Source organism: Sapajus apella, unplaced genomic scaffold (genome assembly GCF_009761245.1).
Source record: "Sapajus apella isolate SASKATOON/1434 unplaced genomic scaffold, GSC_monkey_1.0 scaffold64, whole genome shotgun sequence".
Taxonomy (NCBI): domain Eukaryota; kingdom Metazoa; phylum Chordata; class Mammalia; order Primates; family Cebidae; genus Sapajus; species Sapajus apella.
Genome location: NW_022437004.1, coordinates 5,379,113 through 5,403,062, shown reverse-complemented (window position 1 = coordinate 5,403,062; position 23,950 = coordinate 5,379,113). Strand labels below are relative to the sequence as shown.

General features: G+C 38.6%; 1 protein-coding gene across 3 annotated transcripts in view; it reads right to left on the bottom strand.

Annotated features, from left to right (window-relative positions):
* BTBD8 (BTB domain containing 8) overlaps nucleotides 1-23,950 on the bottom strand; it is a 125,709-nt gene that overhangs the window by 49,254 nt on the left and 52,505 nt on the right. For all 3 annotated transcript variants that reach the window (XM_032247881.1, XM_032247882.1, XM_032247883.1), the window contains 2 exons: nucleotides 4,498-4,578; nucleotides 2,939-3,035 (listed from right to left, as the gene is read on the bottom strand). In XM_032247881.1, coding sequence (XP_032103772.1) covers nucleotides 2,939-3,035; nucleotides 4,498-4,578 — 178 coding nt within the window. The remainder of the gene's footprint in view (nucleotides 1-2,938; nucleotides 3,036-4,497; nucleotides 4,579-23,950) is intronic.

Genomic DNA, 23,950 nt, shown 5'->3' with positions numbered 1-23,950 from the left:
GGCTGGGCACGATGGCTCACTCCTGTAATCTCAGCACTTTGGGAGGCCAAGGCAGGTGCATCACCTGAGGTCAGGAGTTCAAGACCAGCCTGACCAACATGGTGAAACCCTGTCTCTACTAAAAATACAAAAATTAGCTGGGTGTGGTGGTGCATGTCTGTAGTCTCAGCTACTTGAGCAGCTGAGGTAGGAGAACAGCTTGAACCTGGGAGGCAGAAGTTACAGTGAGCTGAGATTGTGGCACTTGCACTCCAGCCTGGGTGACAGAGGGAGATTCCATCTTGAAAAAAAAAAAAGGAACTAAAAGTTAAAAATTATATATATTCAAAAGTATATTTATAAAATTATGTATTAAGAAATATAAAACAAAAATTTTAAGGATTTGGTCAACAAAATCAGAAACTTCTCTCAAATATCTGTTACCACAGCAAAATAGACTATATTAAAATAAATGAAATAAAGCAAAAAAAGTTTTCAACAAAATACCATACTAATAATTAAACATAAATTTCCTTTTCTGTTGTTTTATTAATAGTATAAACAAATATGTCTTTTGTGTTTTTAAAATAAAGTGAATTATTGAAAGTAAAATACAAGAAGCTGCATATAACCCACATGTACTCACGCACATATTAAAAAAAAAAATAGAGGCAATGGTCCAGACTATTCATAAAAGATTATTTTTACAACTTTTTTTTTTGGAGGGGATTAATACATTTTTTAAAATTGTATTTTAGGTTTTGGGGTACATGTGAAGAACATCCAAGATTGCTGCATAGGTACACACATAGCAGTGTGATGTGTTGCCTTCCTCCCCTTCACCTATATCTGGCATTTCTCCCCACGCTATCTGTCCCCAACTCCCTACCCCCCGCTGTCCCTCCCCTATTTCCCCCCTATATTTTTACAACTTTTAAACCTCTTAAATAAGGTTTAACTGGCTTATTGAAGAGTCTCAGTTCAGAGAAGATAATAACATGAGACTTTTTATTTTCCCAACTAATGCTTTCAACCATGCTATGTCAAATCTCCCCTTTTTCCCATCTCTTAATGACACTATAGGCAGATTCCAATACTTTCTGGATACGATTGTTACGGAATTCAGCACAGTACTATTTTAACACCTATCTCTTCATCGTATCTGATTTAAATCTTTCCCTCCCCATGACTGACTAGATTTATGGTTGAGAAGATGTGAAACAGGGAATTGAGCATGGTCTGATCTCCTGCTCCTCCATTTTCTGGGTTAAATATATATGGAAGAAGATTATGACTCCTGTCACCTTATGTAATTAAGAGGAGACCAACATGGTAGTAGGAAGATGTCCTTAGCTGTTCTAATTCAGATGCTGGAGGCTTTTGTTGATATAATGGCTCCTTTAGTGGCAGATCATGCTTCAACTTAGCCTCTCTGTGGATAAGAACTCTTTAAGTGGCTCATGATGTGTGGGACACAGTGTCATCTGGCCCTGTATCGGTCTCCTTTAACTTTCATGAAACCATTAAGGTCCTCCTTCTCCCCTGTGGACCATGTGTAACCAGGGTGCAAAGTGGACTCCTCATACTTTTTTCTCTATATGACAGTAACTGTAGTCCCTTACACCAAGACCAGTGTTGGCTTCTCCAGTAAGCCTTCTCTCTTTAGAAATCTCATCACTCAAGTACATTCTCACTGCCTTCTCAGACATATTCCAAGCTCTCTCAAGAAATTTCTTACCACTTTCTCTTCATCTTTGATGGAAGCTCCAGGGTGGGATGGTTTTACAGATACAGTTAATGTTCATCTGGGGGATGAGAGGACATCATCTCCTCAATGCAGATATTCTCTAGCTTTAATCTTTGTGATTCACTTGGATCCCCCTTCTAACTTTCACTTGACTGGAAATATGAGGGAGACATATGAAGAAGGAAAAAGCTTTCACCCAAATTCCTCACTTTCTACAAAGCTGAGGATAGCACCAGCTGCCTTCCCTCCTCCAAGTCCCTTACTTATACAGGCTGAAGTGAACAGTTGGTTAAAGGAAACTGAGGGGTTTAATTATTTCTCAGTAAACCTTGAGGGGTTGGTAGTAGTTGTGGTACTGGACCCAGTTGTTCATGGCTCTCTCTTAGCACATGGCCTGTTTCCACAGCTACAACTTGTAGGGAGGTCGAAAAAGGCTTACCCAAAACAAAAATAAATTTAAGCATTATTAAAACCACTTAATTAGAATTCATAAAATGCATATCATTGCTTCAAATACCAGTAAGAGGGAAATATGATGTAAAAAGTTAGATTTGTTTTTGTTGATTGTAAAAGTAATACATGTTCTTTGTAGAAAATTTTTAAAACATAGAAAGCATAAATAAGATAAAAATAACCTATAATTACATAATGTATCAAAACAATGGATAATCTAAGAATAATGTATGAATGGCTTTGAAATGCATAGTATGAGATCTTTCTTTAGACATTTAACTTACCTTTGTAGTAACTAAAATTAAAATTAGTTAGTATCCACAGGTCACCTGAAGAGACTGGTAGGAGAGAATACATTCCACCCCAAGTCCCTGCTATAAAGAGAGGTGGTAGAAGGAAGGAGTATACTTTCAGGAATAAGAATAAATAAAGCACTATGTAGCCCTTTGATAAATGGAGAAAGTAACCTTAGTTCTTAACTTCCTTCCTCCTAGTTCCAAACTCTGAGCACCTTTGAATTATACAGAATACTCCTACATCCTCTCAATACCTGACCCCCAATCAATTTTGTTTTACTTTGAATTAGTTTCTGATTTTTGCAAGCAGACCATGTGTTATTTCTCAACTGGAGTTCTTATTAGTTAAATTTACTTAATATTTTAAATATTTAAAGCACTATTACTATCAGAGTTAAAAATCTGGTAGGTAATAACGGATGACAAAGCACTGGATAAAAGATTTCTGAGGTTCAATAATTACCTTCTGAAAGAAATTGCAGTAATCTCTTCTTAAAATATAGACTGCTACTTCTTTTAATCCTTCTAGTCCATACATATCAGCCATATTGAGTATCTGACTAAAATAAAAATAGATACACTGTTAATTCTCCAATTTAAAAATCAAGGCACAATATATAGCAATTTCTTGATGATATATACTGTGTTTAGAAAAAAGAATAAAAGATTTTAATTCTAATTTTCAGCATTACATAATATGTACCCTTTATGGATTATAAACATGGCATAAGGCCAAAAGTTGAAAGCACTGACACATGATTTGATCGGTAGAGAACAAGAAATAAATTTGGAGATGTCTCAAATTCCCTTCATATGCTCAGTGATATACAGAACAAAACCCAAGAAACTGCTTTAAAGGCTGTAAAAGTTACAAAACGCTCTGCAACAAATTTGTATAATCAAAGATTCCTGGCGGGGGTGGGGGCAGGCAATTCAGTAATGCCTTACCGTTTTGAAAATGTCTACAAATAACCATAAGTTTGGAGACAGCATCCAATGACCAGAGTTTCTTTTGCTTATTTCATATGGCAAGTATTTCTGAATACCTACACATACTTCAGGTACTTAAGAAGCCTACAAGCTTTGAAAGAATAAAACTTCATATAGGTTGCCAGGGGATAAAACCTTAGTACTAAACCCTGTGACTCACAATATGTTCTCCTGAAAAACATATTTATTCAGTTTAAAATTAAAGGAATCAAATAATTTTTAAAATTAAAAAAAAGTAGCTTTCATTTGTCTGACATTAGAATAGCAAGAAAATGGAAGACATCCAGAAAATTAAAAGAGCAATGTTAAATTTCACTCTTCAGTAGGATTTCGGAAGCTTGGGTGGCATCTCACTATAGCACATTAAAAACTCACATAGTTGTTGGTCTTTAGGATGCCCTATATATATACATACATATTATATATATATATATATATATATACATACATATTATATATATATATATATATATATATATATAAAATATATATATATACAATATGTGTGTGTGTATATATATATATATATTTTTTTTTTTTCCAAGAATGGGGTCTTGTTATAGTATCCAGGCAGATCTCAAAGTCCTGGGCTCAAACTATCCTCCTGCCTCTGCCTCCCTAAGTACTAGGATTACAGGTGTGAGCCACTGTACCTGGCAAATCCCCTATATTCCTAAACATGTTTTTTTTCCTTTTGCTGTTTAGAAAAGACATCCTAAAATTTAAAAAGTAGTAAAATAATTTTCAAAGTTTGATAAGTTTAACCAATTTATTGATCTATAAACCATAACTTTAAGTTCTTCTAAATTAAGTCTAATAAAGACCTTTCTCAATCTTATTACTGTGAGTTGATAAATTACTTTTTCTTCTAAATAAGGTGACTTATTGTTTTTAGATGTTCTCAAAACATGCGGCAGATATAGTAAAATAGATTATAAAAAGCAAAAAAAAAAAACTTCATTAACACTTTGCAACACAACAAAGCAGAACCTAATTCTTTCATATTTTAAATTATTAAAAAATAATACATACCCAATATTAGCTTTGTCTGGAATGTCCAGAGTTCCTCCATATATAAAATGCATCATAACATTTAGTTCTACATGGCTTATACTGAAAAATAAAAGAAAACTCAAATCCAGAAATAAATAGGGTTTAACTGACACTAAGGTTTAACTGGTATCAATGATTCATTCTATTTTCCCATAAACTTCGAGCCAAGATAACAGTCTAATATTCCTTTTACCTGAAGAATATACTCTTCAAATAACATCCATGCAGGTATACCATTAATTTAAACAGAACTACAGCTATGGATTTTTATATAAGTTATAAAATGTTATTAGTATGCTATCAAATCATTGGTTATTTATTGAGTACCTTCTATCATAGACTTTTAGAGTTAGAAAAGACTTCTAGTCACTGTCCAACCTCTGACTCATTAAGAAATTCTCTTCTTAGCACCTTTGTCAACAAATAGCCTCTGGTCTTGCTTAAAGTCTCAACTGCACAAATCTATTCACTAGGAAGATTCTTGTTATGCTGCACAGATTTAATTTGTAACACCTGTCAGTGGCTCTAACATTGCCCAATGTACTCATTATACAGATGAAAAAGAAAAGGCATGACTTAAGAGGTAGTTTGGAATGACAACCTTTAAGTCCAATTGACTGCCATATCTCAAACTCTGAATTCATGACCTTCTTCTTACTCCCCACACCAAACTTCGTCCTCTTTCTGTTATTCCTATCTTGTTAAGAGTGCTGTACAGCGCGCCTTGCATCTTACTTCAGCCTCTATTCCTCCATACCAAGGGGAATGAATTATGTGGTTGGTGGACAATCACAGGTTATCAGTTGAGAGGAACTCTAGATAAGAGGTAATCTGATGTATGTTCTCCATTCTTCTCTGCTGAACCAGTGGGAAGAAGTGATGGAGAAGAAGTATATCTGACATGCAGATTCAGACTTTCTCTCGGGTGGGCTGTTTTAGAGGGATACAGTAAGCAAGCCAACTTTGGCTCTTGCATTAAAGCACATTCTATAGGTTGAACATTGCTAATATGAAAATTGGAAATCTAAAATGCTACAAAATCCAAAACTTTCAAGCACCAACGAGAGATAGTGACACTTTTATTTTCTGATGGTTCAATATATACAACATTTGTTTCATTCACAAAATTATTTAAAATATCAAATAAAATTGCCTTTAGGCTATAAGGTGTTATGTAAGTTGATTATATAAGTTGGATCATTCTTTCCATACCCAACTGAATCACAGTCAAGGTGCAGAGGCAAAAGCACTTGGGGCACATAGCATCTGCTCCAAGAATTGAATTTTCCACAGGGCCAGCTGCAGAAACAGCCTGCTGTAACCCTAAGAACTGTTTTACCTACTAGCTGCTGAAACACCTCCCTTGGCTAGTCTTACCTACCACCTTCACTCAAATCAGAGCTTGCCAACTCCCAAAAGCTTCTCTAGTGCCATGAGCTTCCTTTTAAAACAATACATATTTCTCCAGAAAAACTCCCAACTTCTCATTGTTCTTCAGACATACTGAAGATCACTGAAGTCTGTGTGTAAGCTCTGAATGTAATTCCATGATTCCTAAATAAAACATTTAATTTAGAGATTTTTCTCTATATTTTATTTTGAATTTGACAGTATACATGAAACATAAATAAATTTTGTGTTTAGACTTAGGCTTCATCCCCATTCCCAAGTCTGAAGATTCTTCATTATGCATATGCAAAGATTCCAAGATCTGAAAAAATCTGAAACACTGTGATCCCAAGCATTTCAGACAAGGGATGCTCAACCTGTACTTCTTTAAAAGTTTTTATCAGTAATAAAGGAAATGTTTTCTTACTTCATTCACTGATTATTTTGCTTTATTCTGAACAGGAAGGAAGTATGCTATTTATTGGGCCCCCTTGAAGACTCTGACAGACATTATTCCTCTATATGCCTACATCAGAACCTGAGGTTCATCTTAGTCCTCATTATTTCCTGTCAATCATTTGTACCTTCCAGAATTTCTTGAGTTCAGCCTCTGCTCTCTATTTCCTCTTTCACTTACCTGGTTCAGCCTCTTATTTTCTCCAATCTGTACTACAACAGTATCCTCTCATACAGGTTTCCTACCTGGAATCTTCCACTTGCATCCCATTTCCTACACTGCTATTAGAGTGACTTTGCTAAAATGAATATATGATATAGTATCCTGCTTTAAAAACTCTTCAATTATTCTCAAAAGTCCATAGAAGAAAGTCCAAATTCCTTAGCTTGGTGTACAAAGTCCTTTATCATCTGATCTCCAGTTCTCCCTCTCTAGCAGCTGTTCCAAGATAACTGAACTTACTCATTTTCTGTACCTGAGCTACTTACACTTCCTGATACATCCATGTCTTAGCACATACTGTTCATTGTGCTTAAAATGCTCTCCCTCTCCACTTATTTTCTCTTTCAGACACAAGAAAAAAAATCACTGAATGTTAAAAACAACAATCATCTATTGAGCACTTATGAGCCAGTCCCTAAGCTAGGAAGTATTTTGAATGTTACTGTGTTATCTAATCACCACACCAACTCCATGGTTGACACTATCAGTCTCATTTTATACGTGAAGAAACTGAAATTAAGTACATTGCCCAAAATCAAAATGCACTGCAATCTAAATTCAGGCAGACTGAATCCAAAGCCTGAGCTCTGAAGCAGTATACTACACCTACTTCCATTATCACATTTATCAAACTGACTTGCAGTATTTTTGTTTACATATCTGTCTCTCCTTCTGAACTGTGCTCTGCAAGAGCTGGGTCGTGCCATTTATCCCTGTATCTCTGATACCAGCAGAATGTCAACAATTATTCAATACCCCCAGGATCGAAGAATTTCCTTTCCCTACATAATACCAGAGCTCTGTAGTAGAATCATGATCAAGACAGTGTTGGCAAGATCCCTATAGTCTGTTAAGCATAGTATCTAATACCTGCTAAAGAAACAAAACTAGGAAATCAAGAAGAAAATATGGTGCAACCCCATCTCTACTAAAAATACAAAAGATCAGCTGGGCATGGTGGCATGTGCCTGTAGTCCCAGCTACCCGGGAGGCTGAGGCAGGAGAACTCGGGAGGCGGAGGTTGCAGTAAGCCAAGACTGTGCCACTACACTCCAGCCTGGAGACAGAGCAAGACTCTGTCTTAAAAAAAAAAAAAAAAAAAGGTAACTAAATGGATATGTTCTCAATGGCAGGTTCATGAAAAGGAAAAAAAAAAAAAAAAGAAAACAAATAGAGTCCCAGAAAGCAGGAATCAGTAAGGTTTCTGCTTTGATTCTATGGCCTTAAATAATACATATTCAATAAATGTTTGATAAAGGTTTAAAAAATGGCTTATTAGGGCACTTATAGCATCTTCTCAAACCTTCATAGGGAGACTAAATTGAAAATACATAAATACTTTTCCATTAATTAAATATTTACTGACCCCTACCATGGCTAAGTACTAGTTTCTGCTGATTCAAAATTCTGCATCTTTAATACTTAGGAAATAAAGTCAAATATCTAAATATTCTCATTTATGTACTACGAACATGACAAGATTTAATCTCAGAATAATTAAGCAAATTATCTGTAGTTTGTTAATTTAAAACACTGGCATAATTACTTGAATGTGTAATAACTCCATATACTTCCCTCAGATTTCAAGGACCATTCTTATCAACCTTAATAAAAATTGGCTATTTATGTTGAAATAATAGTTTTTAAAAAAATACTTTGTATGTTTAAGTGAAAGACAATGACTAAACAAAAATATGTCATATTAAAATAAACAGTAAAATCTAGACATTTGAGCCTATATATCAATACATATAATACTATAAAAACAGTAAGAAATAGTTTTCCTGCTGTCTTGACAGATGTTTTAATAAACTGCATTCTCATTATATTGTAAGTCATTTGTATTATATTTTTTACCAAAAGTGTTTATAAACACATGATCAGCTGGCCTAGAAAAGCAATAAATTGTTCCAATAGCCCATAGTTTAAATGGAAAGATTTAAAGCACTATTCCCATTAAAATGTAATCAGAATAAAAGCTTATAGGAGATGAAAACACTACATCTATTCAGAAAAAAGAAAAACTGATTTCAGGACAAAGATCTAAGATCAGAGACTAAACGTGAATCTAAACTACTGTCCAGTTACTCAGGACACTGAGGGAGGAGAACCACTTGAACCCAGGAAGTAGACTGCAGTAGGCTAAGATCACTGCCCTCCAGCCTGGGTGATAGAGCGAGACTCTGTCTCAAAAAATAAATAAATAAATAAATAAAATAAAAATAAGTAAAATAAAATTTCTGTTTCATGTGTACTTTTTAAAGTTTTGGGCTCCTATGTGGAGCCCTGTGTGTGGGCTAAGGGGACACAGAGACTCCATTTATTCATAATTAATATTTTTGAATGATAGGCTCATTCTAAACTTTGTGGATAAAAGAAGTTTACATTCTAGTGGGGAGGACATGGACAATATTACAAAGATAATTTTGACAGTGAAAATGCCATGAAAACAACACTAAAGGATAATATAAGAGAGAGTAGCTGAGGAGTTGGTCTGTAGCTTATTAGGTGAGATAGTCTAGGAAGTTGACACTTGATATGAGATTTCAAGCATGAGAAGAAGCCAGCCATGCAAAATACTAGATGAAAAACTCTAAGGCAGAGGAAGGCAGAAGAACAAAGGCTCTGATGCAAGAATGAGCTTATTGGAGGAAAAAAATCTACAAATGCAGACAAGAATGGTACAAAACGAGAGAGAGGCCAGGGGCCTGATCATGGAGGGTCTTGCAGGTCATGGTAAAGAGTTTGGGTTTAATTCTAATTATAATAAGAAGACATTGAAGGATTTTAGTCAGGAGAAAAATATATCTCATTTATATTTCAAAACTTATACTGAACACCAGGGCAATCCCAGGAATCTCCCAAGGGAGATATGAAAATCCAAATTGATGCAGCAAAGCCCAAGTTATCACTGAAAGACTTCTAATTAATAAAATGGAAACAAGTGAAGTTCCTTCACAGAAGTGTTGGCTATGATTCAATTTACATTATAGCATGTGGACAATTTTGCCCTTCTGTCTACTAGACCAGGAAAATTTCCTTCCAACTATATCCTTCCACTCCCCAACGCAGGGACAAGGATAGAATTCTACTATCCTGAGGTGGACATAGCAACACAGCCACATAGGAACAGCTCTGAGATCAACACAGAAGGTCAGTGACTTCTGCATTTCCAACTGGGTGGCACCTGGAATGCCAGCAAGACAGAATGGTTCACTCCCCTGGAATGGGGGCTGAATGCAGGAAGCTAAGTGGTCTAGTTCAGCAGATCTCACCCACACGGAGCCCAGCAAGCTAAGATTCACTGGCTTGAATTTCTTGCTGCCAGCACAGCAGTCTGAAGTCGACCTGGGATGCTTGAGCTTGGTGGGGAGAGGGGCGTCCACTATTACTGAGGCTTAAGTAGGCAGTTTTTCCCCTCACAGTGTAAACAAAGCCATGGGGAAGTCCCAACTGAGTGGAACCCTCCACAGCTCAGCAAAGCCACTATAGCCAAACTGCCTCTCTAGATTCCTCCTCTCTGGGCAGGCCATCTCTGAAAATAAGGCAGCAGCCCCAGTCAGGGGCTTATAGATAAAACTCCCATCTCCCTGGGACAGAGCACCTGAGGGAAGGAGCAGCTGTGGGCGCTGCTTCAGCAGACTTAAACATCCCTGCCTGACGGCTCTGTGCAGCAGATCTCCTAGCAGAGCATTTGAGCTCTGCTAAGGGTCAGACTGCCTCCTCAAGTGGGCCCCTGACCCCCATTTCTCCTGACTAGAAGACACATCCCAGCAGGGGCTGGCAAAAACCTCATACAGGAGAGCTCTGGCTGGCAACTGGTAGGTGCCTGTCTAAGAGGAAGCTTACAGAGGAAGGAACAGGCAGCAATCTTTGCTGTTCTGCAGCCTCCTCTGGTGATAACCAGGCAAACAGGGTCTGGAGTAGACCTCCCGCAAACTCCAGCAGACCTGAAGCAGAGGGGCCTGTTAGAAGGAAAACTAACAAACAGAAAGGAATAGCATCAACAACAACAACAACAAAAAGGACGTCCATCAGAGACCCCATCCAAAGGTTACTGACTGCAGAGACAAAAAGTGGATAAATCCACAAAGATGGGGAAAAACCAGCACAAAAAGGCAGAAAATTCCAAAAGCCAGAACACCTCTTCTTCTCCAAAGGATCAAAACTCCTCGTCAGCAAGGCAACAAAACTGGATGGAAAATGAGTTTGACAAATTGACAGAAGTAGGCTTCAGAAGGAGGGTAATAACAAAATCTGAGCTAAAGGAGCATGCTCTAACCCAATACAAACAAGGTAAGACCTTGAAAAAAGCTTAGAGGAATTGCTAACTAGAATAACCAGTTTAGAGAAGAACATAAATGACCTGATGGAGCTGAAAACACAGCATGAGAACTTTGTGAAGCATACACAAATATCAGTAGCTGAATCGATCATGCAGAAGAAAGGATATCAGAGATTAAAGATCAACTTAATGAAACAAAGCATGAAGACAAGATTAAAGAAAAAAGAATGAAAATGAACAAAGCCTCCAAGAATGGATTTGGTCTTGGCACTATGTGAAAAGACTAAATCTACATTTGACTGGTGTACCTGAAAGTTACAGGGAGAATGGAACCAAGCTGGAAAACACTGGGCAGGACACTATCCAGGAGAACTACTCCAACCTAAAAAGACAGGCCGAAGATGGCAGTTTAGGAACAGTTCAGGATTGCAGCTCCCAGTGAAAGCGCAGAGGGTGAGTGGACGCCGCATTTTTACTGCCCACAGACTAGGAAATTCCCAGGCGGAGGAGCCCCACGGGTCGCCAGCGTGGCTGTTTTGGCCAGCGCAGCTGTTCTCCGTACAAAATACACTGGCCCGGGTGCCCTTTTGGCTGGTGATTGGAGCCACGGGAAGTCACCCATTCATCTGTTTAAAAAGGGGACTGAACAGGGAACCAGGACGGTAGATTCCAGGGCAAAAAAAGCGCCAGGAATCTCAGTGCCGCTGTTTAAGCCAGCACAGTGAGTCACCGCACAGGAAAACACACAGATCCTGGTGCCTCTTCAACAGGCGACTGGAACACCAACTTAAAAAAAAAAAAAAAAAAGGCTCTGAGGCAGGGAGCCAGGCAATCAGGCTTGGCTGGTCCCACCCCCACAAAAGAACAGCAATCAGAAACTCTCTATTGAAAGTTTCACAGCAAGTGCAGCTGAACCTGGGACAGTCCAGCTCTGTGGGGGAGGGGCGTCCGCCGTTGCCAAGGCAACCCACCATTGCTGAGGCAGCCCGCCGTTGCCGAGGCAACCCGCCATTACAGAGAGAGTCTGCCAATACAGAGGTGGGCCACCATTGCCGACGCAGTTCTAACTACGCCCATATAAACAGGACTGCAGGGAAGTTCACTCAGCAGCTGGGCGGAGCCCACAGCAGCTCAGCAAAGCCTCTACAGGCAGTGACTAGGCTGCCTCCTTGCTGGGCAGGGCAGCTATGAAGGAAAAAAAAAGAAGGCAGCAGCACAACGGAAACTCATAAATAAAGCCCTAAATCCCTGGGACAGAGCACCTGGGAACAAAATGTGGTTTATGAGTTCTGCTGCAGCAGACCTAAACATACCTGCCCAGCAGCTCTGAATGAACAATGGGGCTCACAGCTCAGCATTTGAGCTCCTATAAAGAACAGACTGTCTCCTCCAGCAGCTCCCTGACCCCTGTATATCCAACAAGCCACCTCATAAAGGAGAGCTCAGGCTGACACTTGGCGGGTATCCTTCTGGGACAAAGATAGCAGAAGAAGAAAACTGGTAGCAACCCTTACTGTTCTGCAGCTGCTGCAGGTGATCCCCAGGCAAGCAGGGCCTGGAGTGGACCTCAGCAGACCTACGGCAGAGGGGCCAGACTGTTAGAAGGAAAACTAAGAAACAGAAATAACCTCATCATCAACAAACAGAACGTCCACTCAGAGACCCAATCTGAAAGCCAGCAACTACAAAGATGACAGGTGGATAAATCCATCAAGATGGGAAGAAACCAGCACAAAAAGGATGAAAACACCAAAAACCAGAACACCTCTCCTCCTACAAGGGATCACAACTCCTCACCAGCAAGGGAACAAGGTTGGATGGAGAACGAGTGTGATGAAATGATGGAATCAGACTTCAGAAGGTGGGTAGTAAGAAACCTCTGTGAACTAAAAGAGCATGTTCTAACCCAATACAAAGAAACTAATAACCTTGAAAAAAGATTTGATGAAATGCTAACGAGAATGGACAAAATAGAAAGGAATATAAGTGAATTGATGGAGCTGAAAAACACGAGAACTTCGCGAAGCATGCACAAGTTTCAACAACCGAATTGACCAAGCAGAAGAAAGGATACCAGAGGTCGAAGATCAACTCAATGAAATAAAACGGGAAGGCAAGAATACAGAAAAAAGGGTAAAAAGGAATGAACAAAGTCTCCAAGAAATGTGGGACTATGTGAAAAGACGTAATCTATGTAAGATAGGTGTACCTGAAAGTGACAAAGAGAATGAATCCAAGCTGGAAAATACTCTTCAGGGTATTATCTAGAAAAACTTCCCCAACCTAGCAAGGCAGGCCAATATTCAAGTCCAGGAAATACAGGGAACACCAAAAAGATATTTCTCAAGAAGGGCAACCCCAAGACACATAATCGTCAGATTCACCAGGGTTGAAACGAAAGAGAAAATACTAAGGGCAGCCAGAGAGAAACGTCGGGTTACCCACAAAGGGAAGCCCATCAGACTCACAGCAGATCTCTCGGCAGAAACCTAAAGCCAGAAGAGAGTGGGAGCCAATATTCAACAACCTTAAAGAAAAGAACTTCCAACCCAGAATCTTCTATCCGCCAAACTAAGCTTCATAAGTGATGGAAAAATAAAATCCTTTGCGAATAAGCAAGTACTCAGAGATTTCATCACTACCAGGCCTGCTTTAAAAGAGCTCCTGAAAGAGGCACTAAACAGAAAGGAACAACCAGTACCAGCCACTCCAAAAACATGCTAAATGGTAAAGAGAATCAACACAATGAAAAATCTGCATCAACTAATGGGCAAAACAGCCAGCTAGCACCAAAATCGCAGTATCAAATTCACACATAACAATATTAACACTAAATGTAAATGGACTAAATGCCCCAATCAAAAGACATGGACTGGCAAATTGGATAAAAAGCCAAAACCCATCAGTGTGCTGTATCCAGGAAATCCATCTTACATGCAAGGATACACAAAGGCTCAAAATAAAGGGATGGAGGATTTACCAAGAAAATGGAGAGCAAAAAAAAGCAGGAGTTGCAATTCTCATCTCTGATAAATTAGACTTTAAAGCAACAAAGATCAAAAGAGACAAAGAAGGACATTACATAATGGTAAAAGGATCAATGCAACAAGAAGAGCTAACGAGCCTAAATATATACACACCCAATACAGGACCACCCAGATACATAAGGCAAGTTCTTAATGACTTACAAAGAGACTTGGACTCCCATACAATTATAGTGGGAGACTTTAATAGCCCACTATCAATATTAGACAGATCAACCAGACAGAAAATTCACAAGAATATCCATGACTTGAACTCAGACTTGGACCAAGCAAACCTAATAGACATTTACAGAACTCTCCACCCCAAATCCACAGAATATACATTCTTCTCAGCACCACATCACACCTACTCTAAAATTGACCACATAATTGGGAGTAAATCATTCCTCAGCAAATGCAAAAAACGGAAATCATAACAAACAGTCTCTCAGACCACAGTGCCATCAAGTTAGAACTCAGAATTCAAAAACTAACGCAGAAACGCACAGCTTCATGAAACTTAACTGGCTCCTGAATGTTGACTGGATAAACAACGAAATGAAGGCAGAAATAAAGATGTTCTTCAAAACCAATGAGAATGAAGACACAACATACCACAATCTCTGGGACACATTTAAAGTAGTCTCTAGAGGAGAATACATAGCAATAAGTGCCCACATGAGAAGCAAGGAGAGATCTAAAATTGACACCCTATCATGAAAATTGAAAGAGCTAGAGGAGCAAGATTAAAAAAACTCAAAAACTAGGCCGGGCACGGTGGCTCAAGCCTGTAATCCCAGCACTTTGGGAGGCCAAGGTGGGTGGATCACGAGGTCAAGAGATCGAGACCATCCTGGTCAACATGGTGAAACCCCGCCTCTACTAAAACTACAAAAAATTAGCTGGGCATGGTGGTGCGTGCCTGTAATCCCAGCTACTCAGGAGGCTGAGGCAGGAGAATTGCCTGAACCCAGGAGGCGGAGGTTGCAGTGAGCCAAGATCGCGCCATTGCACTCCAGCCTGGGTAACAAGAGCGAAACTCCCTCTCAAAAAAAAAAAAAAAAAAAAAAACTCAAAAACTAGCAGAAGACAAGAAATAGCTAAGATCAGAGCAGAACTGAAGGAGATAGAGACACAAAAAACCCTTTAAAAAATCAATAAATCCAGGAGCTGGTTTATTGAAAAGATCAACAAAATGGACCACTAGCCAGATTACTAAAAAAGAAAAGAGAGAATAACCAAATTGATGCAATAAAAAACGATAAAGGGGATATCGCCACAGATTCCACAGAAATTCAAATCATCATCAGAGATTATTACAAACAACTCTATGCACATAAACTAGTAAACCTGGAAGAAATGGATAAATTCCTGGACACTTGCCTCCTCCCAAGGCTAAACTAGGAAGAAGCCGAAACCCTGAACAGACCCATAACAAGGTCTGAAGTTGAGGCAGCAATTAAGAGCTTACCACCCAAAAAAAGCCCAAGTCCAGACGGGTTCACAGCCGAATTCTACCAGACATACAAAGAGGAGCTGGTACCATTCCTTCTGAAACTATTCCAAACAATCCAAAATGAGGGAATTCTTCCCAAATCATTTTGTGAGACCAACATCATCCTGATACCAAAACCTGGCAGAGACTCAACAAGAAAAGAAAACTTCAGGCCAATATCCATGATGAACATAGATGCAAAAATCTTCAATAAAATACTGGCAAGCCGATTGCAACAGCACATCAAAAAGCTTATCCACAATGATCAAGTAGGCTTCATCCCAGGGATGCAAGGCTGGTTCAACATACGCAAGTCTATAAACATAATTCACCACACAAACAGAATCAAAGACAAAAACCACATGATTATCTCAATAGATGCAGAGAAGGCCTTTGACAAAATTCAACAGCCCTTTATGCTAAAAACCCTCAATAAGCTAGGTATTGACGGAACGTATCTCAAAATAATAAAAGCTATTTATGACAAACCAACAGCCAATATCATACTGAATGGGCAAAAACTGGAAGCATTCCCCTTGAAATCTGGCACTATACAAGGATGCCCTCTCTCACCACTCCTATTCAATATAGTACTGGAAGTTCTAGCCAGAGCAAGCAGGCAAGAAAAAGAAATAAGGGGTATTCAAATAGGAAAGGAGGAAGTCAATTGTCTCTATTTGCAGACGACATGATTGTATATCTAGAAGACCCCCATCATCTCAGCCCAAAATCTCCTGAAACTGATAAGCAACTTCAGCAAAGTCTCAGGATACAAAATCAATGTGCAAAAATCACATGCATTCCTATACACCAATAACAGACTTAAAGGGAGCCAAATCAAGAACGAACTGCCATTCACAATTGCCACAAAGAGAATAAAATACCTAGGAATACAACTAACAAGGAATGTAAAGGACCTCTTCAAAGAGAACTACAAGCCGCTGCTCAACGAAATAAGAGAGGACACAAACAGATGGAGAAACATTCCATGTTCTTGGTTAGGAAGAATCAATATCATGAAAATGGCCATACTGCCCAAAGTAATTTACAGATTCAACGCTATCCCCATCAAGCTACCAATAACCTTCTTCACAGAACTGGAAAAAACCACCTTAAACTTCATATGAAACCAAGAGAGCCCGCATAGCCAAGTCAATTTAAGCAAAAAGAACAAAGCTGGAGGCATCACACTACCTGACTTCAAACTATACTACAAGACTACAGTAATCAAAACAGCATGGTACTGGTATCAAAACAGAGATATAGACCAATGGAACAGAACAGAAGTCTCGGAGGCAACACAACATATCTACAACCATCTGATCTTTGACAAACCTGACAAAAACAAGCAATGGGGAAAGGATTCCTGTTTAATAAATGGTGTTGGGAAAACTGGCTAGCCATGTGCAGAAAGCAGAAACTGGACCCCTTCCTGACACCTTACACTAAAATTAACTCTGGATGGATTGAAGACTTAAACATAAGACCTAACACCATAAAAACCCTCGAAGAAAATCTAGGCAAAACCATTCAGGACATAGGCGTAGGCAAGTACTTCATGACCAAAACACCAAAAGCATTGACAACAAAAGCCAAAGTAGACAAATGGGACCTAATCAAACTCCACAGCTTCTGCATGGCAAAAGAAACAGTCATTAGAGTGAATTGGCAACCAACAGAAAGGGAAAAAATTTTTGCAGTTTACCCATTTTACAAAGGGCTGATATCCAGAATTTACAAAGAACTAAAACAGATTTACAAGAAAAAAACAAACAAGCCGATTAAAAAGTGGGCAAAGGATATGAACAGATACTTTACAAAAGAAGACATACATGAGGCCAACAAACATATGAAAAAATGCTCATCATCACTGGTCATCAGAGAAATGCAAACCAAAACTACATTGAGATACCATCTCATGCCAGTTAGAATGGCGATCATTAAAAAATCTGGAGACAACAGATGCTGGAGAGGATGTGGAGAAATAGGAACACTTTTACGCTGTTGGTGGGAGTGTAAATTAGTTCAACCATTGTGGAAGACAGTGTGGCGATTCCTCAAGGACCTAGAAATAGAAATTCCATTTGACCCAACAATCCCATTACTGGGTGTATATCCAAAGGATTATAAATCGTTCTACCATAAGGACACGTGCACACGAATGTTCATTGCAGCACTGTTTACAATAGCAAAGACCTGGAACCAACCCAAATGCCTATCGATGATAGACTGGACAGGGAAAATGTGGCACATATACACCATGGAATATTATGCAGCCATCAAAAACGATGAGTTTGTGTCCTTTGTAGGGACATGGATGAACATGGAAACCATCATTCTCAGCAGACTGACACAAGAACAGAAAATCAAATACCATTCTCACTCATAGGTGGGTGTTGAACAATGAGAACACATGGACACAGGGAGGGGAGCACTACACACTGGGGTCAGTTGGGGGGAAACAGGAGAGAGATGGTGGGGGATGGGGAGTTGGGGAGAGATAGCAAGGGGAGAGATGCCAGATGTAGGTGATAGGGAGGAAGGCAGCAAATCACACAGCTACGTGTGTACCTATGCAACAATATTGCATGTTCTTCACATGTACCCCAAAACCTAAAATGCAATAAAATAAATGGAAAAAAAAAACACAGGCCAACATTCAAATTCAGGAAATACAGAGAACACCATAAAGATGCTCCTCAATAAGAGCAACTCCAAGACACATAATCATCAGATTCACAAAGTTTAAATGCAGCAAAAAATGCTAAGGGCAGCCAGAGAGAAAGGTTGGGTTACCCACAAAGGGAAGCCCATCAGACTCACAGCAGATCTCTCAGCAGAAACTCTACAAGCCAGAAGAGAGTGGGGGCCAATATTCAACATCCTTAAAGAATTTTCAGCGCAGAATTTCATATCCAGCCAAACTAAGATTCATAAGAAAAGAAGAAATACAATCATTTACAGACAAGCAAATGCTGAGGGGATTTTGTCACCACCAGGCCTGCCTTACAAGAGCTCCTGAACAAAGCACTAAATATGGAAAGGAACAACTGGTACCAGCCACTGCAAAAACATACCAAATTGTAAAGACCATCAACATTGTGAAGAAACCACATCAACTAATGGACAAAATAACCAGCTAGCATCATAATGACAGGATCAAATTCATGTATAAAAATACTACTTTAAATGTAAATGGGCTAAATGCCCCAATTAAAAGACACAGACTGGCAAATTGGAATAAAGAGTCAAGACCCATTGGTGTGCTGTATTCAAGAGATCCATCTCTCGTGCGAAGACACATACAGGCTCAAATAAAGGGATGGAGAAATATGTACCGAGCAAATGGAAAGAGAGAGAGAAAAAAAGCAAGGGTTGCAATCCTAATCTCTGATAAAACAGACTTTAAACCAACAAACATCAAAGCGACAAAGAAGGGCATTACATAATGGTAAAGAGGTGAATGCAACAAGAAGAGCTAACTATCCTAAATATATATGTACCCAATACAGGAGCACCCAGAATCATAAAGCAAGTTCTTAGAGATCTACAGAGACTTAGACTCCCACACAATAATAGTGGAAGACTAACACCACACTGTCAATATTAGACAGATTAACGAGACAGAAAATTAACAAGGATATTCAGGATTTGAATTCAGCTCTGGACCAAGGTGACCTAATAGACATCTTCAGAACTCTCCACCCCAAATCCACAGAATATACATTCTTCTCAGCACCACACTGCACTTATTCTAAAATTGAGCACATAATTAGAAGTAAAATACTCCTTAGCAAATGCAGAACAGAAATCATAACAGTCTCTCAGACCACAGTGCAATCAAATTATAACTCAGGATTAAGAAGCTCACTCAAGTGTCGGGCATGGTGGCTCAGGCCTGTAATCCTAGCACTTTGGGAGGCCAAGGTGGGTGGATCACCTGAGGTCAGGAGTTCACGACCAGCCTGGCCATCATGGTGAAACCCCATCTTTAAAAAAAAAAAAAAAAAGAAGAAGCTCACTCAAAACCACACAACTACATGGAAACTGAACAACCTGCTCCTGAAAGACTACTGGGTAAATAACGAAATGAAGGTAGAAATATATAAGTTTTTTGAAACCAATGAGAACAAAGACACAACACACCAGAACCTCTAGGACACAGCAAACGCAGTGTTTAAAGAAAAATTTTCTAGCACTAAATGCCCACAAGACAAAGCAGGAAAGAGCTAAAATTGGCATCCTAACATCACAATTAAAAGGATTAGAGAAGCAAGAGCAAACAAATTCAAAAGCTAGCAGAAGACAAGAAATAACTAAGGTCAGAGCAGAACTGAAGGAGACAGAGACACAAAAAATGCTTCAAAAAAATCAATGACCAGGATCAGTTTTTTGAAAAGATCAACAAAATAGATAGATTGCTAGCCCGACTAACAAAGAAGAAAAGAAGGAGATAGAGACATGAAAAACCCTTTAAAAAAAAAAAAAATCAATGAATCCAGGAGCTGGTTTTCTGAAAATATCCATAAAATAGACCCCTAGCCAGACTAATAAAGAAGAAAACAGAGAAGAATCAAATAGACACAATAAAAAATGATAAAGGGGATATCACCACCGGATACAAACTACCATCAGAGAATACTATAAACACCTCTAAGCAAATAAAACAGAAAATCTAGAAGAAATGGATAAATTCCTGGACACATACACCCTCTTAATTCTAAACCAGGAAGAAGTCTAATTCCTGAATAGACCCATAACAAGTTCTGAAATTGAGGCAGTAATTAATAGCCTACCAACCAAAAAATAGTCCAGGGCCAGATGGATTCACAGCCAAATCCTACCAGAGGTACAAAGAGGAGCTGGTACCATTCCTTCTGATACTATTCCAAACAACAGAAAAAGAGGGATGCCTCCCTATCTTATTTTATGAGGCCATCAACCTGATACCAAAACCTGGCAGAGACACATACATGCAAAATTTCAGGCCAATATCCATGTTGAACATCGATGTGAAAATCCTCAATAAAATACTGGCAAACTGAATCCAGCAGCACATCGAAAACCTTATTCATCACAATGAAGTCAGCTTCATCCCTGGGATGCAAGGTGGGTTCAACATACGCAAATCAATAAATGTAATCCATCACATAAACAGAACCAGTGGCAAAAACTATATGATTATCTCAACAGATGAACAAAAGGCCTTCAATAAAATTCAATATCCCTTCATGCTAAAAACTCAATAAGCTAGGTATCGATGGAATATATCTCAAAATAGTAAGAGCTATTTATGACAAACCCATAGCCAATATCATACTGAATGGGCAAAAAGTGGAAGCATTCCCTTTGAAAACTGGCACAAGACAAGGATGCCCTTCCTCACCACTCCTATTCAACATAGTATTGGAAGTTCTGGCCAGGGCAATCAGGCAAGAAAAAGAAATAAAACATATTCAAACAGGAAGAGAGGAGGTCAAATTGTCTCTATTTGCAGACAACATGATTGTATATTTAGAAGACCCAATCATCTCAGCCCAAAATCTCCTAAAGCTGATAAGCAACTTCAGCAAAGTCTCAAGATACAAAATCAATGTGCAAAAATCACAAGCATTCCTATATACCAATAACAGACAGAGAGCCAAATCATAAATGAACTCTCATTCACAATTGCTACAAAGAGAATAAAACACCTGGGAATACAACTAACCTCTTCAAGGAGAACTACAAACCACTGCTCAAGGAAATGAGAGAGGACACAAACAGATGGAAAAACATTCCATGCTCATCGATAGGTGGAATCAATATCATGAAAATGGCCATACTGTCCAAAGTAATTTATAGATTCAATGCTATCCCCATCAAATTACCATTGACTTTCCTCACAGAATTAGAAAAAACAACTTTAAATTTCATGTGGAACCAAAAAAGAGCCTGCATAGCCATTACAATCCTAAGCAAAAAGAACAAAACTGGAGACATCACACTACCTGACTTCAAACTATACTACAAGGCTACAGTAGCCAAAACAGCATGGTACTGGTACCAAAACAGAGATATAGACCAATGCAACAGAATGGAGGCCTCAGAAATAATGCCACACATCTACAACCATCTGATCTTTGAGAACCCAACAAAAACAAGCAATGGGGAAAGGATTCCCTATTTAATAAATGGTGTTGGGAAAACTGGCTAGCCATGTGCAGAAAGCTGAAACTGGATCCCTTCTTTATACAAAAATTAACTCACGATTGATTAAAGACTTAAACATAAGACCTAAAATCATAAAAACCCTAGAAGAAAACCTAGTCAATACTATTCAAGACACAGGCATGGGCAAAAACTTCATGACTAAAACTCCAAAAGCAATGACAACAAAAGCCAAAATTGACAAATGGGATCTAATTAAACTAAAGAGCTTCTGCACAGCAAAAGAAACTATCATCAGAGTGAACAGGCAACCTATAGAATGGGAGAAAATTTTTGTGATCCATCTGACAATATCCAGAATCTACAAAGAACTTAAACAAGTTTACAAGAAAAAAATAAAATAAACAACCCCATCAGAAAGTAGGCAAAGGATATGAATGGACCCTTCTCAAAAGAAGACATTTATACAACCAACAAACATGAAAAAAGCTCATCATCACTGGTCATTAGAGAAATGCAAATGAAAATCACATTGAGATACCACCTCATGCTAGTTAGAATGGCAATCATTAAAAAGTCAGGAAACAACAGATGCTGGAGAGGATGTGGAGAAATAGGAACACTTTTACAAATTGGTGGGAGTGTAAATTAGTTCAGCCATTGTGGAAGACAGTGTGGCGATACCTCAAGGATCCAGAATCAGAAATACCATTTGACCCAGCAATTCCATTACTGGGTATATACCTAAAGGATTATAAATCATTCTACCACAAAGACACCATGCACACATATGTTTACTGAGGCACTGTTCACAATAGCAAAAACTTGGAACCAACCCAAATGCCCATCAATGATAGAATGGATAAAGAAAATGTGGCACATATCCACCATGGAATACTATGCAGCCATAAAGATGAATGAGTTCATGTCCTTTGCTGGGACATGGATGAAGCTGGAAACAATCATTCTCAGCAAACTAACACAAGAACAGAAAACCAAGCACCACATGTGCTCACTCATAAGCAGAAGCTGAACAATGAGAACAAATGGACACAAGGTGAGGAACATCAAACACCAGGGCCCGTTGCGGGCTGGGGACTAGGCGAGAGATAGCATTAGTAAAAATACCTAATGTAGATGATGGGTTGATGGGTGCAGGAAACCACCATGGCACGTGTACACCTATATAACAAACCTGCACATTCTGCACAGGTACCCCAGAACTTAAAGTATTTAAAAAAAAAAAAAAGAATTCTATTATCCCCATTCACAAATTACCGAAGGTAGTTCCTCTTGAAAAATACTATGTGTATTATATCTCAGTATTTAGCAAATTACTAATTCACTGAAAATATGGTGGTTCCTTCTGTAAGGACAGATAAGATTGTCTTCGAATCTACTAAGAGAAAATATCCTGCAGACATGCAACAGTGACACAGTTTCAAAAGAAGCTGCTGGTTATGCAAATCAGGCATTGCTGTCCTGGTATTGGGAAAGGCCCTCACTTGAACCTTTTCTCTCTAGAAAATGAGAACAATTTAATTTAGAGAAAGAAAGAATAGTCAATATTAATGAGCACTACATACTATGCCAGTTTCTTTCCTTACTGTATCTCATTTAATCTTTTCAACAACTTCAGGAAGCTCAGTAAAGTTAAGGAATGGCATGTAACAAGTTAGGACTGCATATACTACTGCCTGTAATGACACCAAGGTTTATGATCCTTCTATTACATCACACTCCTCATGGAAACATCTGCCCAGTTTATAATAACTTAATGGGAAACTGGAATTTGTTTTGTGTATTGTTTCAATATACAAATTCCTAAAAGATGTATCTTTTAAAGTAAAATTCCTTAATCCCCTTTAGCCTTCCAACAGCTTTATTTGACACAATGCTAATAAAATTTTAAGTAGCAATTTGAGACAATCAATTTGATACATGATGCAACAGGGAAAGGCAAAACATATCATCACACTGTGTGATAATAATAATAAAGGGCATAGAAGAAACTATGTATCCACCAGGTGATACTTTCTTCCTTTAGTGTTGCCAAACCTTACTTTATCAAGCAAGATAAAGCAGTTGAACAACAACAACAAAAGTATCTTCATTTTCAATGCATTAGCATTAGGAGTTAATAAGCCAGTTAGAGGTGAGCCTCCTCTGTTAATAAAGCAGCTCTAGGTAAAATGAACCAGTGAGAAACAAAGCCTTGCTTACAGTAAAAGTGAAGGGAAAAATACTGTAAGAGGGGTGAGGCTGGTCACGGCTGACACTAACACAATGTACAGTCTACTTTTTTGGATGACATTTTGAAACTACTTGGGCTACTTTTATTTGGCTTTCTCTTAAACTACTAAAAGTTGGTCAGCAGGAGTCAAGCCACATTGCAAAAGGAGTTATTTATC